This window comes from Scyliorhinus canicula, chromosome 5 (assembly GCF_902713615.1).
Source record: "Scyliorhinus canicula chromosome 5, sScyCan1.1, whole genome shotgun sequence".
NCBI lineage: Eukaryota > Metazoa > Chordata > Chondrichthyes > Carcharhiniformes > Scyliorhinidae > Scyliorhinus > Scyliorhinus canicula.
Window position 1 is genome coordinate 32,271,884 of NC_052150.1, and position 16,692 is coordinate 32,288,575.

General features: G+C 40.3%; 1 protein-coding gene across 5 annotated transcripts in view; it reads left to right on the forward strand.

Moving 5' to 3' along the window:
* The window catches only part of march6 (membrane-associated ring finger (C3HC4) 6), a 116,100-nt gene that overhangs the window by 71,106 nt on the left and 28,302 nt on the right, over positions 1 to 16,692 (forward strand). For 3 of the 5 annotated variants that reach the window (XM_038796866.1, XM_038796868.1, XM_038796870.1), the window contains 8 exons: positions 354 to 415; positions 2,005 to 2,037; positions 3,524 to 3,575; positions 6,419 to 6,495; positions 8,056 to 8,136; positions 9,749 to 9,817; positions 10,955 to 11,029; positions 15,419 to 15,553. In XM_038796866.1, coding sequence (XP_038652794.1) covers positions 354 to 415; positions 2,005 to 2,037; positions 3,524 to 3,575; positions 6,419 to 6,495; positions 8,056 to 8,136; positions 9,749 to 9,817; positions 10,955 to 11,029; positions 15,419 to 15,553 — 584 coding nt within the window. The remainder of the gene's footprint in view (positions 1 to 353; positions 416 to 2,004; positions 2,038 to 3,523; positions 3,576 to 6,418; positions 6,496 to 8,055; positions 8,137 to 9,748; positions 9,818 to 10,954; positions 11,030 to 15,418; positions 15,554 to 16,692) is intronic. The other 2 variants (XM_038796867.1, XM_038796869.1) reach the window with 1 other exon arrangement.

Below are 16,692 nucleotides of genomic sequence, written 5' to 3' on the forward strand. Positions count from 1 at the left end.
TGATATGTGTAACTCCATCAACACCCCATTTTGTAATCAAACTTGGACGGCTTTATTTCTATTCTTCCATAAAATGTTGGATTGGAAAGTGTGATGTACTCCCGAAACACTGATATTCTTGGTTTCACATGAGTCAACTTCTGTTCAGCTATGAACACAACTTCTGCCCCATCTCTTCCCAACACCCCTTCAATCACGTACTCCATTTAATTCAATTACAACAAATCTCTTGCCAAAGCAGTTGGCAGGGGGCTTAAATACGGAGCAGTAAAATGCCGAAGGGGCTAATTGTACCAATGAACTACATTTGATATGTTGGCCTCGAGTTCAATTAAAACTATTTTTCTCTTCAGATGACATGAACTGGAATGCGCTAGAATGGGACAGAGCTGCAGAAGAACTTACATGGGAGCGGGTATGTGATCAGAGTTTAACTTGAGTTTCCATTTTTGAAAAGTTTTTTTTAAAACAAAGCTGACTTTCAATAGTGCTTTTTTTTAATGAAAAATCTGATGCAAACAAAATAACAGTAAACCATTGCCTTTAGCAGTGGGTGGCAAGAATTTATTTCCATTTAAAAATGCATCTTTCCCATCACCACACCACCAAATAAAGACAACCCAATCAGTTCTGAATCATGACTTGCATTGAAGCACCTGGGTTGTTTTTCAGGTCTGGGAAGGTTGCCAGTTCCTACTGATAGTGATGGGCATCTGAAGGTGGACCTGTAGTTTACATTTGCCAGAATAGTCACTCTTTATGAACAGTTGGAATTTCTCCTCCAAGATAGAAGAATTTTATTTGGAAAAACTAGTGAGTACTGATTCAAACAGGCCCATTCTTATTAGCTCATCTATGTTTACATCCACATGCGCAGGATCATACTGGACTGTCAGTTCCATTCGAGGTGATTTAGCATCTATCATTTTAAGAATGTTTTAGGTTGCCTACATCCTCACATATATGCCTTTTTTGTATTTCTCCAAAGCTCATGCTGCTATTTTCTGTTTTTCATTTGTTAATAAAGTCTTGGGAATAAAATATGTTCAAGGCTTGAAGATAGTTCCTAGCCTGAATTTTCAGCTGGTGTCCAGGGTATGTGATTCAAGATTAATGGATAGATGCACTTCCCATTGGTTATCAGAGATCTGGTGTCGACAGTCATGATTGATCTCTGCTCGAGCGCCCATTGAGGCCCTGTGAAGGTGAGCAGTGGGTGGAGTAGAATGCTTTTGAAGTATAATTGGTCTGCGTTTTGGTGTAATGAGAGATGAAGTAGAATTAACTTGGGTACAGCATGAGCAACACGTGCAGACACTGTATGTCCATGTGGGGCCATGTTAACGAAAGTGCAAGTGCATTGATGTAAGGTGTGTAGTGTATTTATAGATATATAGGGAAGAAAATAGTAAGCATGGTGTGGTGAGAGGGAGTCAGAACTGTTTTGAAAAAATATAATTTCTCGTTAAATCCTATTACCATGTTATTTAGTAACTTGATGGTTGCTGGTGACACATTGGGGGCTGAGAGTAGAGATGATCATTGGTGGCATTTGATGAACAGCCTGCAAAGTCAGATAAACAAAACTGTTAGTATATTAAAATAGCTGATGAAGTTGTTAACACTGAAGTTTATCATTGATAGCTGTGCCACCTATAGCCATGACTAGTAAATATCAGCGCAAAAGGATACCATTTAGCCCATCTAGTCCATGTTGTTTTGTAATACACATTTCCTTTCTGATGTTATAACATGGGACTTCTGAATGCATTTTAAAATGGAATATTGCAACCCACTCAGCATTTTGAATAATTTTTATATTGTGTACCATTCGCTGCTAATTTCAAGTTGTTTATTTCAAATTGCTGGTATATTGTCCTGTTGTGTGTGTCACTTTAATGCAATTGTTTAATTTGAATAACAGAATAATTCAAAAAACAAAAATTAGGATGTGCACAGGAAAAATGTGTGATGTTTAAACTAATTTCTTTTTTCATTTCATAGATGCTTGGATTAGATGGTTCACTTGTGTTCCTGGTAAGTTTTTAAAAGCATTTCTAATAAAATCATTATCTGTGAAAGTCCCAAGAATGGGAAATAAGAATGAAAATTTAAGTAGTTATTGCTCCTGTCAACCCATTTACAGTTTAACAGAAATGCTGAAACTAATTTGCTTTTGTTAAGAATTCCGCTGATAATGTGAGGGTATCCTAAAACTCCGAACACAGGTTCTTAATGATATATGTTTTCAATTTGGTATACTGAGAAAAATATGCGGACCAGGGAGCAATAGTCCAATTGCTGTGTGAACAATTAATAAAGAATACTTATTAACTTTTAAAGGAAAAAAAAAGCACACGACAAGAAGGACTGTAATATACAGCTACACTGGCAATATGTACACTATTAAGTTACCCCATTGTTCCCAACTGCCTACGTACCCTGAACTCTGAGACACCCCTATGTTTCCAAACAAAATCCAATATTCTAAAACTTATAGAAACTAGAATTTACAGTGCAGAAGAAGGCCATTTGGCCCATCGGGTCTGCACCGGCTCTTGGAAAGAACACGCTACTTAAGCCCACCCTCCATCTTATCCCCATAAACCAACCTAACCTTTTTGACACTAATGGGCAATTTAGCATGGTCAACTTGCACATCTTTGGACTGTGGGGAGAAACCGGAGCACCCTGAGGAAACCCACCCAGATATATCCAGCTGATAGTTACTACGCACAGGTTATTTTCTATGTTTGGGAAAACCGTCTTTAGTTTCAGTGAAGGCAGAATCTTCTCGGTTCGAGTTTTGGGTTGGCTGCCCGTTTAGCAGTAATTTCTTTTTTGGGAGACTGTTTCTGCAGCTGGATGTGGTGACAAAGTTGGCCATTATTGTGTCCCCTTTCTCCAGTTATTGTGCAATGGCTGTATCATTCTTTCCCTTTGATGTCATTCATCCTCTAAATCAGTCTTGTAGTATATTTGTGTCAATTTCCTTATCTCTCTACTTTTAAGTTACCTCTTCTATACCCCATTGTTTTCCCCCAGTCACAGAGGTAAACACTTGCTTTTCTCACAGATACGCTAATTCTCATCTCAAAATCTCTTCAAACTGCTGCTTTTTAAAAAAAAAGATTATCCCAATTTCATTTCATTCTTCTGAATTTTCCCCAATACTTAATCCTTTCATTCTGTGATTTGTTTCCTCAAGGTTAAAAATGTACAATTCTTCCACTAATAGCACAGTTAGCTAATATAAAACTTGGATATTTTCATACTTCTATATAATTAAGTTTATGTGAAGCTAGCCTGGTCAGGAGAAGAAAGTCAAAGAATAACATGCTTCTCTTTACCAAAATAAGAACATACTTTTGTATGCTTTAGGCCTGTAAGTAGTAGGTCATTACTGTTTAAATGTGATAGTTAAAAAATAGAGGTGGTGTTTAAAAAGTACTTTAAAGACTTTTGTAGGAGTAAAGCTATGACTAATTTAAAGCTGACTGATGACTTTGCATTTTTCTGACAGGAGCATGTCTTCTGGGTGGTTTCATTAAACACACTGTTTATTCTTGTGTTTGGTGAGTACCTCTTGATCTAGAGTTCTTGTATGTAATTGTGAAGTCTTGGAACTAGGGTTGAGTATAGTGTGATTTTTCATGCACATATCGTCCACTGTATTTGAATGCTGGTGTTGGTAACATCCCAGAGCATAACCCCAACCAATTATGGAGGCAGAAAGTATTGATACATTTAAGTAATGTATGTACTTATGCCACCATTTCAGAAACTGGATCATTGATTCAAAGTATAGATGTGCAATTCTGGGAGGGATGTTGTCAGATTTCCTACATACATTACAAAGCATCTCTGCTCTACAAGAATTTACCAATGCCTGAGTTGTGTTTTACGCTGAAGCCATTCTTGAGATGTGAAACCATAATTCTCGACTTGGAGCACTGAGTACATTCATGGGTACTATTACACTGGTGATGTTGACCAAATTCTTTTATTCAATGTTTGCAAATCAAGATGAGCATTAACACTGAACTGACATCACACCGCAGATGTTGAGAAACCATTTTAATAGTCATCTTGTTTACTAAACTGAAGAAGTCCACGTTGCAATGAGTAACGGTATAGCAAAAATATGTCTGCTCTTGTGTTCTTCTGTGGAGGCTGAGAAGACAGCTGTAAAAATTGAACAGGCTGTTTGACAAACTTGCCAAAGTATTTCAAAAGGCGGTTTACAGTTCTAACTTAACTTCCAGTCCTCAGGCTGGATTGCTGTCAAACTATGTTCTGAATATATACTTGGAAGATGAAGTGCAGTTGTTAATTTAGTTACCATGAGCACATACATTGGGGATTTTTTGGTTTGAAGCCCATCAAAAGTCTTCAAATTGATATCTTATAACTTGGAAAGACTAAAGGGGCTGGTTTAGCACACGGCTAAAGCGCTTGCTTTGAAAGCAGACCAGGGCAGGCCAGCAGCACGGAGGTACCAGCCTCCCCGAACAGGCGGTGGAATGTGGTGACTAGGGGCTTTTCACAGTAACTTCATTTGAAGCCTACTTGTGACAATAAGCGATTTTCATTTCATAAAGTAACATCTTTTTTTCTTGGCCAATTTTTATTCCTTATTGCCTGTCCAGAGGGAATTCACTCTTTGCTGGAGTGCAATTTCACAGGCATCAAGCACACTTTTAGGTACTTTATCTTTATCTTATTTATGTGTAAGTCTTTTGGATGATTTAACTGCAAGGCAATCACAGCAGGTCTGAATCTATCCTCAAATTAATTTCCAGTGGGGATCGCTGCATGGCAGTTAGGAGTAAAAGTTCAAGCTAATGTTTTCCATTTCTATTTAGAGAACTTTTGGAGCTCAAATATCCTACTACCTATTCTTTGATTGAAATCAGCTAACTTGACACAGGTTGAGAATAGAGCATTAAACCTTCTCTGATCTGTATGACCCAGCTAAATGCTGGATAAACATGCTTCATTGGAGGAGGCTATTTTTTCAGAATGTTTTAAATGTTCATAAGTTTTTTAATTTTTAATTTTTTTTAAATTTAGAGTATCCAATTGATTTTTTCCAATTAAGGGGCAATTTAGCATGGCCAATCCACCTGTACTGCACACCTTTTTGGGTTGTGGGGGTGAAACCCCCGCATGCATGGGGAGAATGTGCAAACTCCACACGGATAGTCACCCAGAGCCGGGATCGAATCTGGGACCTCAGTGCCGTGAGGCAACAGTGCTAACCACGTGCGCCACCGTTCTGCCCGTCTAAGTTTTTAAGTTGAGCGCTTTTGGATGATAGCCAAAGGTTTTAAGGGATGCTATGTTTTGAATGTTGCTCGTGTTTGCTGGTTACCTTTCATTGTTATGGCCCTAATTGCAGCTGTTTTTAATTAAACTGAGCACAGCTGAAACACGGCAGCCAGAGGGGAAAATCAATTTGCTTGGAGTTTCCAATTATTTAAATTTGCTTGGAGTTTCCAATTAATACTTAATTTTAAAGGGTGCATCAACCCAATATATTTTTTAATGTGCAGTTTTAATAGTCCTGACACTAATAGAGGAGTTTCATAAATATTCTGAACTATTGGATGCTTGTTTAGGAAGAAAGCCAACTTTTAAAGTTGAAGTCTTTTTTAAAATAAGTTGTTTTACCCTTTTTAATTTTACCTGCTCAAGATGAGAGAGCTTGTGAGACAGATTTTGCCACTCGGGGGCCCTTATCCAAATTTCTAACAACAATGTGCCTGCGCATCCTGCTGTATCTGCATCCGTTTTCAATTTACCACACTAAACTATCTTTGCTGTGTAACGGGCAGCACGGTGGCACAGTGGTTAGCATCGCTGCTTACGGCGCTGAGGACCCGGGTTCGAATCCCGGCCCTGGGTCACTGTCCGTGTGGAGTTTGCACATTCTCCCCGTGTCTGCGTGGGTTTCGCCCCCACAACCCAAAGATTTGCAGGTTAGGTGAATTGGCCACGCTAAATTGCCCCTTAATTGGAAAAAATAATTGGGTACTCTAAAATTTAAAAAAAAAAATCTTTGCTGTGTAAGGTTGCCAAATTAAGTGGAATCATGGCCACTGTGCTTTGGGCCTACACCCACTGAAAACTGGCCAACCACATTTCACCAAACCAAAGAAGAGGAATATTTTAATCCTTTCAATCTGAGTTGGATCTGTACTTGTTCCATTTGGTAAAAGACTGCTAACCCACAGTGTTAATCCTTTTTTTCTGTAGGTTTTTATGTTAATCCTTTTTTCTGTAGATTTTTAGAGTAACTTGTGATAAATTGAATTTCTGAAATTATACTGTGTAGTAGTTTAAAGTTATGACTTGGAATTATTAAAATATGTGAGTACCGGTACACTATTCTATAACATGGTGTTGTATGTTTCAGCATTCTGTCCATACCATATTGGACACTTCTCCGTTGTTGGTTTGGGTTTTGAGGAGTATGTAAGTACCAATGATACGGTGCGTGCCCTTTGAGAAGACTTTATACAAAATTAGTCTGACTAACATGTATTAATGTCTCAGTATTGCATGACAGTATAGTTATAATATGTAAACTTGTTCATATACTTGTTATGTTGTATGTAGTGATCTAGGACTGCACAGTGAATGGCCATTCCAATTTTTAAAAAATGTTGTGGATTTATGGAAGTTTTTCCACCAAGAAGCCAAAGTACTTTGTGGAGTTTAGTACCACTTGAGAGTAAAGTGATATCTTTTCCATATAGCACTTTCTATCTTGTGTAACTTTAAAAAAAAAATTAATAGGCAATTTAGTGTGGCCAATCCACCTACCCTGCACACCTTTGGGTTCTGGGTGTGAGACCCACGCAGACACAGGGAGAATCTGCAAACTTCACACGGACAGTGACCCGAGGCTGGGATTGAATAGGTCTCGCGCTGTGAGGCAGCAGTGCTAACCACTGTGCCACCTTGCCGCCCCCTATCTTGTGCATTTAATTAAGAAGTAAAAAGCATCTGAAAGAAATAGGTTTTTAAAAAGATGCACTTTAAATTAGTTTTCTCTTCGATGATTTTGCACTTTATGACCTTGCCCAAGTTCTTATTTTTCATGAATTTGGACTGTCGCTTTCAGGCATCAAGCTATTATAAGTAATGCCGACTATACATATCAGCTAGCTGGAGTAATGGTTAGCAATCAGAGAGTACCACCTTGCTTATACCCACTCCTTCCCATTTGCCTTCCTAGCTATGATACCTTTTGTACCTGCTGCTACCTCAGTTAAAATAAGCTGCCAGAGCACAAGCCAGGGATTAAGATTGGATTTCCTTCCGCGGTATAATTCAGTGCCTTTTGCCGTCACAAGCCATCATATATCATGTACCTCGGTTTCTGGTGCTATTTAAGACGCTCACACAGAAGTGAAAAGAGGCTAACCTTTTATAAAAATCTGCTTTATAACTCTGTGTTTCGCCCATTCTAATGTCTTTTGGATTGCTACATTATTGGATGTTTAGTTGTTTGCTAGCACAGACCCTGAGTATTGCTGAATGAAGAGCCACACCACCAAAGCTTTTTGATTTGCACTCAACAGGATATATGTAAGAATGTCAAATTTCAGAGAGTGCAACAGGTTATATTGCATGAGAAAAGGGTGATGCACCCTTTTGCCACGTGGTATTAATTGTTGCTCCTTTTCATTTCTGTGACTACCCTGATGAAGCATCAGTGTGTCACTTTATTCAGCAATGCGCAGATTTCATATTTGTAATCTGTCACTAGATTTATACAAGTACTTTCAGTGTAATTTGACTATTTTGAATATGAATATTGTAAATGTGATAATACAGTAAGTTTTTTTAAAAATTGAAACAAGTTATTACTTAACTGCTGTGAAGTAATATCAGCATTACAGAACAAGAATCTTAAAACTCTTGTCTTCCAAACACTTGGAATGAAAAAAATGTCTGTAAACAAAGATGACTGTATCAATCAATAGAACATTTGGTTATTTTATTGTAAATTTATTGAGCACTGTACCAATTGATATTGTTTTTCAGGTTCAAGCCTCGCACTTTGAAGGCCTGATAACAACAATAGTGGGCTATGTTCTGTTGGCTATGACTTTAATAATCTGTCATGTATCCTTTTTATCTAGTGTTTGAGAGAGTTTGTTTTCAGAGCTTCAAGTATAATGCAGTCTTCATAACCGGGTGGTAAAAATTCAGAAGCTACCGAATGTCATATCCCAGCCAATGCTGTAGTAAATTGTGCCAACTGTAAAGCGCTAACATATTAAATTTATAAAAGCATTTTTGGACTGATGATTGGGGTCTTTCAGGATTTACAAATGTAGTAGAATTATTGAAGTAGCCCAGTTCTCATTTACATGCTTTCAGAGATTTAAAAAAAAGTTATATAAAAGACCAATTTCAGGGTACAATATGCTCTTCCCTAATTACACGTCATTAAAGGCAGCACCATCATCCATAAAGAGGGCTTTGCAGGCATTCTAGATGCATGACTAAAACGGGAGATAGTTGTTGGTCGTTCTGGGTGAGTGTGCTTAACACTCAATTTGGCTCTGTTTCTTTTCTAAGCTCTGGAGTCGCCAGGTGTTGTTAAGACACCACCACAAGTTTCAAGGTGAAGTTCAAAGCAATAAAACCATACACCAATTAGTAATAACTACCCATGCACACGCTAAAAGGATTAAACTTATTCCTACCGCTAAATAAACTAATACTTATCTCGCAGGAACTGCTGGGTCAGGGAACAAGGCCTCTTGCTCTGCTCTGGTCTGCAGACTTCAGGTTGGTATCAGTTAAAAGGGGTCAGGAGTGCCTATCCCTGGTAGCGATCGTTGTGAGGCACTTGTTGGCGGCTGCTGTTCGAACCCTCTTCTCTCTCTCGTTCAAGATCTTCTTGGCAAAAGCTGGTCCACGGAGGAGTGTTGGTCAAAGAGAGAGAAGGGCTGGAGGGCTGGATCAGAAGACTGAACCATGTGTGGGACCTGTCTTTTATAGGTCCCAGGGGATCCGCGCCCCTTTGGGCGGACTCCCTTACCTGCTTGGAATCGATTGGGTCTCTTTCCAATTGATATGTTTGAACCCCCCCAATCATGGGGCAGTTCCTCGGTCACTAGGGCGGTTCTTGGGACTTATTGTTTTGGGCTTCTCTGGCACCGAAAGGTCTGGCCTTCCATTCAATGTATCGATCTGTGTTTAACTTGTTTCCATTGTATCTGGGGATCGCCCGGTATCGCCTCATTAGTATGTTAACTGGTTTCTTTTCACAGTGCTGTCTTGGTTCTGCAGCAGTCAAAACTGGTTTCTGCAGCCGTCCCAATATACAAGCGTTTTGCAAGCTGCTTGCTTTACAACATGTCCATTTTCCCTGCATTCCTTGCAATCTTCCATTTTGTGTTGGGCAGTGGCCACCCCAGGTTGGCTACATAGTTCCCTCATTTTCACGTGTAGAGGCATCATGGAGGATCCCTTTGTGAAGTTGGTTGGTTGCTAGCAGAGCAGGTGCCCACGTGGGATTCTTTAGTGGGTCCGCGGAGCCACCTATGAATGCAAAATACTTTTAAACAAAAATGTAATCAATAATTTTTGCTGTAGAACCAGGAGGTATTGGCTCACACTCAACTACACAACATTCAGGATTTCCACTCAAAAATAAATTATAATAATTGTGCTGTTCAAATAATAGCTGTTTTTCGTTGCTTTTGTTTAACTTAACTTTGCACAGGGCTTGGCTGCACTGGTGAAGTTCCAACGATCTCGACGTTTATTGGGCGTCTGTTATATTGTTGTTAAGGTACTGTTACATTGCCCCAAAGGTTATGACTATCATTGTGTTTTGTATTTGATTTATTTATGTGTGCTGAAAACAAATCATAGTCATAGTTTTTACCTTAAAATTGCTCGATCTACTCTTCTAATCATATTCAATTGGTAATTTTTGAAGACTTCACAAAATCTCTGCTTTTTATTTGAAAGTACACGAAATATAAAAACAACAGATGCTGGAAATGCTCAACGGTTCTGGTAGCATCTGTGGAGGGAGAAAGAGTGAATATTTTAGATTGATACATGCTGCCAGTTCTTGACAAAAGGTTATGTATTCGCTTTTAAGCAAATGAAAGGGAGAGGGTGGAGAAAAAGAACAAATGGGAAGGTCCTTGCTGGATTGGAAGGCAGGAGAGATTAGATGACAAACGTTGATGGTGCAAGGCTAAAGGGCTGCAAACTAGAGACTAGGAAGAAAAAGGGCCTGAGACTAGTAAAAAAATAAAAGATGTGTCTGTGGGGGTGGGTGTGAATGGCAGATTGATGAAAGCTGCTGAAAAAATGAGTGAAAACCAAAATTAGCAAAGAGAAAGGAAACAATGGTGGGGCAGGGGTTACATGCTGAAATTGTTGAAATCCTGTCGAGTTCCGATGGCTGCACGGTGCCTAAACAAAAACTGAGATGCTGTTCCTTAGTGTAGTGTTGAGCTTCATTGGACACTTGAAGACAGGATGCTCAGAGAGAGCAATCTCTCCTGACGCCCATCCATTTGCTGGCGTTATGTTGTTCATTTTCACCCCTCCTCCCCTCCTTTTGGTTGTTTTAAAACTAAATACATCTCTAATTTTTCCCAGTCTGTTCTGAAATACTCCTTCACAGCTGTGACTGACCTTCCTTCAATACTTCCATGCATAGCAAAGCTGAGTTTGAGAACTCAACTGATTTCTCGTTCCAAATTTACATTTTTTCATTCCGTGGCACCTCATTTAGATGTTCCAATGCCACTCGGTTACACCAAAATAATTCTCATAATTCGTAAGAAGAATTGATCAAATGTGTACTTTAGAATTGTCTAATGGAATTCCTTGTTGGAGATTGTGTTTAACCAATAAGCTGTATATTCTTATGCATATCATACAGAACTTAATTGTTTTTTTTATTTAGGTGTCCTTGCTGGTAGTTGTGGAAATTGGTGTATTCCCTCTCATATGTGGCTGGTGGCTTGACATTTGTTCACTGGTAAGTTATTTGGATTTGTTTATTGTCACATGTACCAAGGTACAGGGAAAAGTATTTTTCCTGTGTGCAGCTCAAACAGATCATTTAGTACATGAAAATAAAATAAAAAGAAAATACACAATAGGGCAACACAAGGTGCACAATGTAAATACCTGGACACCGGCATCGGGTGAAGCATACAGGAGTGTAGTATTAATCAGGCCAGTCAAAAAGAGGGTTGTTCAGGAGTCTGGAAACAGCAGGGAAGAAGCTGTTTTTGAATCTGTTCACGTGCGTTCTTGGATTGCCCGATGGAAGATGTTGGAAGAGTGAGTAAGCCAGGTGGGAGGGGTTTTTGATTATACTGCCCGTTTTCCCAATGCAGCAGGAGTTGTAGATGGTCAATGGATGGGAGGTGGGTTTGTGTGATGGACTGGGCGGTATTCACGACTCTCCGAAGTTTCTTGCATTCTTGGGCCAAGCAGTTGCCATACCAGGCTGTGATGCAGCCAGATAGGATGCTTTCTGTGGTGCACCTATAATAGTTGGTAAGAGTCAGTGTGGACATGTCGAATTTCCTTAGTATCCTGAGGAAGTATAGGCGCTGTTGTGCTTTCTTGGTGGTAGCGTCAACGTGGGTGGACCAGGGCAGATGTTTGGTGAGGTGCACACCTAGGGATTTGAAGCTGTTAACCATCTCCACCTCAGCGCTGTTGATGCAGACAGGGGTGTGTATAGTATTTTGCTTTCTGAAGGCAATGACCAGCTCTTTAGTTTTGCTGGCATCGAGGGAGAGATTGTTGTCGGTACACCACTCCAGTAGGTTCTCTTTCTCCCTCCTATATTCTAACTCGTTGTTGTTTGAGATCTGACCCACTATGGTTGTGTCGTCAGCAAACCTGTAGATGGAGGTAGACCAAATTTTGCCACGCAGTCATGTGTATAGGGAGTATAGTAGGGGGCTAAGTATGCAGCCTTGCAGGACCCCGGTATTGAGGACTAGCGTGGAGGAAATGTTTATTCTTACTGGTTGTGGCCTATGGGTCAGAAAGTCGAGGATCTAGTTGCAGAGTGAGGAGCCAAGTCCTAGGTTTTGGAGCTTTGATATGAGCTTGGCTGGGATTATGGTGTTTCTTGTAAGGAGCTGATCAGTGGTTCTCGATCGCTTTTGTTTCTGAAGCCCCCTTTATTGGTCTAGAAATTGAAATGAATATTACAAGGTATTTTTTCTGTACCAAAATCAGTTATTCAATTAAGCACCTCATTGGTTTTGTTTTATTTGCGTGGTGTGAAACTTGTTACACATGTATATTTTCAAGTCCCTTGGTGGCCTCACGTCTTCCTCTGCTTCAACTCTACAACTCCAAGATCTCTGGCAATCTAGCCTCTTGAACGTTCCCGATTTTAATCGTTGCGTCATTGGAGGTTGTACATTCAGATTCTAAGGACCTAAGCACGAGAATTACCTCACGCAACCTTTTCACCTCACTCTTTTTCCTTTTTTAAGATGCTCCTTAAAATCAACCTCTTTGACAAAGCTTTTGGTTATCAGGCATAATATGTTATTTGGCTTAGTGATAGATTATGTTTTATAATACTCCTGTAAAGCACTGTAGGACTTTTTCATGTTGAGGTTGCTATAGAAATGCACGTTGTTGTTGAAACCTACCTTTTCAGTTAACCTTTTGATTACTTTTGCGAACATCTTAAGTAACTTGGTGTCACAGTTTGCTTTCTTTTGCTCATGTGAAGTATCTTTGCATAATTTGCTATATTAGAGGCACTATAATAAAAATATACAAGTTATTCTTGAGGCTGCAGGCATTCCGGAAGTGGCGACGGTGATGATCGCAGAATCACTCCAGAATTGAAACAATATAAAATAAAAAATCTGTTTAAGTCAATTGAGTTCTTCAGTAATTGCTGTATTCATTTCAAAAGTATCATTTCTTTTGAGACTGTGAAGTTTGTTAACTGGCACACAATAAAACCACTCTGCTTCAGAAATGTCCATGACTTTATGCCCCCATCTCTTTTCTGAAACTTCTGTGATCCTTTCCCCAACCGAGTTTAAATTCTCTTGAATTCTTGGAAGATTTTCCTCAACTATTTCAAAATGCTTCCCATGTTCTCTGCAATTTCTAATTAAATGCTGCTCTTATTGAGAAACTGGGTGACTGCGTGACAGGCGATCCCAACCATCTGATTACCCAGGAATACCTTAAAGGAAACTCCCCTCCACCATTCTTGAGGAGCAGGCGTTCTGGCTGATCCACTTGCCTATCTGCCCTTCTTAGTTGACAGGAATTTCAGCCAGTCTTCCTACCTAACAGCTCGTCAATGAAGCCCATCTCTTTAAATCTGACTGACGGGCCTGACCGGTATTTTGGCCAATGTTTTTTTAAATAATCTTTATTGTCACAAGTAGGCTTACATTAACACTGCAATGAAGTGACTGTGAGAATCCCCTAGTCACCACATTTTGACGACAGTTCAGGTACAAAGAGGGAGATTTCCGAATGTCCAAATTGCCTAATAGCATGTTTTTCGGGACTTGGGGGAGGAAACCGGAGCACTCGGAGGAAGCTCCCGCAGACACGGGGAGAACGTGCAGACTCCGCACAGTGACACAACCCGGGAATCGAACCTGGGACCCTGGCGCTGTGAAGCAACAGTGCTAACCACTATGCTACCGTGCTTCCCATTGCCCGAGCTATCCGAGAAGCCCCTCAACATTCTCAAAACTAGCCAATCAACGTTGCTAGGAGGTGAGATTTACAGAGCTTATTTCAATTGAAAGAGGCTGGAGTTCAGAATTTGTTTGGTTTAATTTTCTAATATTAGAGGTAATCTTTTTCCTTCTGACAATTTGACATGTTTTGGCAGGTCCATTGAAACGTTCTTGTGGATCCTTGGTGATTTGAGCAAGCTGGCTGTCTGGGCGACTTGAAAGCCAGTGAAAGCTTTTTAGGCGAGGGATTGTTTATATCGTCCAACACTTTAAAATAAATTTAGAGTGCCCAATTTTTTTTTCCCCAATTAAGGGGCAATTTAGCGTGGCCAGTTCACTAACCCTGCGCATCTTTGGATGTGGGGGGGAGAGACCCACGCAGACATGAGGGGGAATGTGCAAACTCCACACAGACAATGACCAGTGGCCAGGATTGATACTGTGATGCAGCAGTGCTAACCACTCCACCATCCTCTCTATTGTTCAAAACTTCATACGTGTTTTTAGGCGATAATTAATGTTTGACATGCCATAATTATTTCAGATGCTGCTTATTATTTTGTTGGGGGGGGGGGGGGGGGGAGGAAAGTGTTTTTTTGCAGGACTCTCACCCCTTGCCAGTTTGAATCTTTTTCTGTTGGTACGTGCTCGTATCGGAATCCTGTTTAATAAATATGCAGGTGTAAGAAACCGCTTTATTTTGCATGGCTTCTGATATGTAATGGGATTCTACTCTCACTTGTAACTGTATTCCATGGTATATTTCTTTGAGAGCCTGGTATGAATGCACAAATGTATAATTTAATCTGAATCTACTATACTTGCATGAAACATATTCTGCTAATCTAGGGGTAAATTGCCCATTCAGCAAAAATGTAGGTCTCTATAGACAACAAAATAAAAATAAGGGGCAGGATTCTCCGCGCCAAAATCGCGATTGGCAGGGGGGCGGAGAATGGGCGTTGGCGCCGAAATCTGAGGCAACGCCGCTCCCGCGATTCTCTGGTCCCCGGAGGACAACTGGCCGAGTTCCCGATGGCGTGGTTCTAGCCACATTTTGCCTGTCGGGAAAGGTAGGTGGCAGCTGCGGACTCAACAGTGGGACCTCAAAGACGGCCAGGCAAGCGATCGGGTGGCACCGATCCGCAGGCGCGTGCAATCTCGGGGGACCTACATCCCGTGGGCTGAGTCTGCCATGTAGCACAGGGTGGCCGCTGCCGTGCGCATGCGTGGACTCTCTACCGAAAGTGCAGGGCCCCCTGCAAATTGGAGAATCACTCTGAACTTTCTTACTTTCTTAAGGAAAGTCCAGAGTGAAACGCCCGTGTTTTGACGCTGGTGTGGGGTCATAGCCCCATTATTGGAGAATCCCGTCTAAGGTTACATCTTTGCTTTCAGATTTGCTCATTTAAAAGAGCTAGCGTCTGTAAGTGGAGAGAGGGAGCACAGAAATGTAGTGGGGCTTGCTTGATTCTATAATTTATTTCTGTGGATGAAATCTGGGATTCTAGTTGTCTTTTTTTTAAAAATGCTTTTGAATAGGAAAATGGATATTGGCCCTGAGTCATTTTTGCTTGGATTAATAAATGTATTTTTAAAAGAAACAATGTGACAGTATTGAAATACCGATTAATTGCACTGATGGATATGACATTAACACTGGTTCTAATCTGGTTTAGGAAATGTTTGATGCTACATTGAAAGACCGAGAACTAAGTTTCCAGTCTGCACCTGGAACCACAATGTTCCTACACTGGCTGGTGGGGATGGTCTATGTGTTCTACTTTGCATCGTTCATTCTTCTACTCCGAGAGGTGAGTTGATCTAAATTCACCTGTTGGTGGATTTAAACATTTCAAATTTCTGAAATCAAGATACTGTTAGCACTCCCTCACCCATTTAGGAGATGGTTGAAATGTACTGGCAGCACATCAGTTCTCTGATGATGGCCAAACTCTCAATCCATCTCATATCTCTTTCACTTTCTGAAATGTATTGTGTTTACTGTGTCACCCTTGTACCAGTTGAACACAGCTGGATTCTGCAACTCCAATGTGGTCTCGCCCAAATTATATTGTGCAGGGCTTTGTTTAGTTATGTACTGTTTATATCAATGGCTGTGCTCCAACATTTTTCTTGACTTTGTGATGGTTCCACGACCATGCACATGAGAATTTTAGTGCTAGGTAACAATAATATACTAATCTCTTTCCTGATTTATCTGTTCAACTAGTTGTTCAACTCGAGGTTCCCAAGTACCATGGGGAGGGTTTGAACTAATTTGGTCATGGTGGTGGGCACCAGGATGCAAAATTACAAAGTAGAAACAAGATGGGGGGGGGGGAAGAATTGGGAAAGACAGCTTGCACTAGCGTAAAAAAATAGTATGGTCATCAGACTCCGAGAATACAAGATGGTCTTGGATAACTTTTCAGTACATGTGTGTAAATGCACAAAATCATGGTAAATTAGGTTGCTGAGTTGCTTGCAGAAATAGCCAACTGGGAATAGGAATATAATGGGATAACTCAGACCTGGCTCCAAAAAGGGCAGGGCTGGATACTTAACATCCCTGAATACAAGATGGTCAGGAAAGATATGGCAGGAAAGAAAGGGGAGGGTGAGGTGACAATATTGATTGAAGGGAATGTAGTAGCGTGAGAAAAATGGGATGTCCTGGAGTGATTAAGTACAAAATCTCTGGTTAAAGTTAATAAATAATAGAGGTGCCATTACACTATCCTGTATGTTCTGTAGGCTACCAGTTAGTTGGATGAATGCAGAGGAATCCATTTACAGGGAAATTATACAGAGCTGCAAACTAGAATAGTGATAATGGGGAAATTTCAATTGTCCTAATATAGACTGGGATAGTGTAAAGGAGAGAAGTGGGGAAGAATTTATATTGTGTTCAGGGGAACCTTTTTTTGATCAGTACATTTTATAGTGTCTC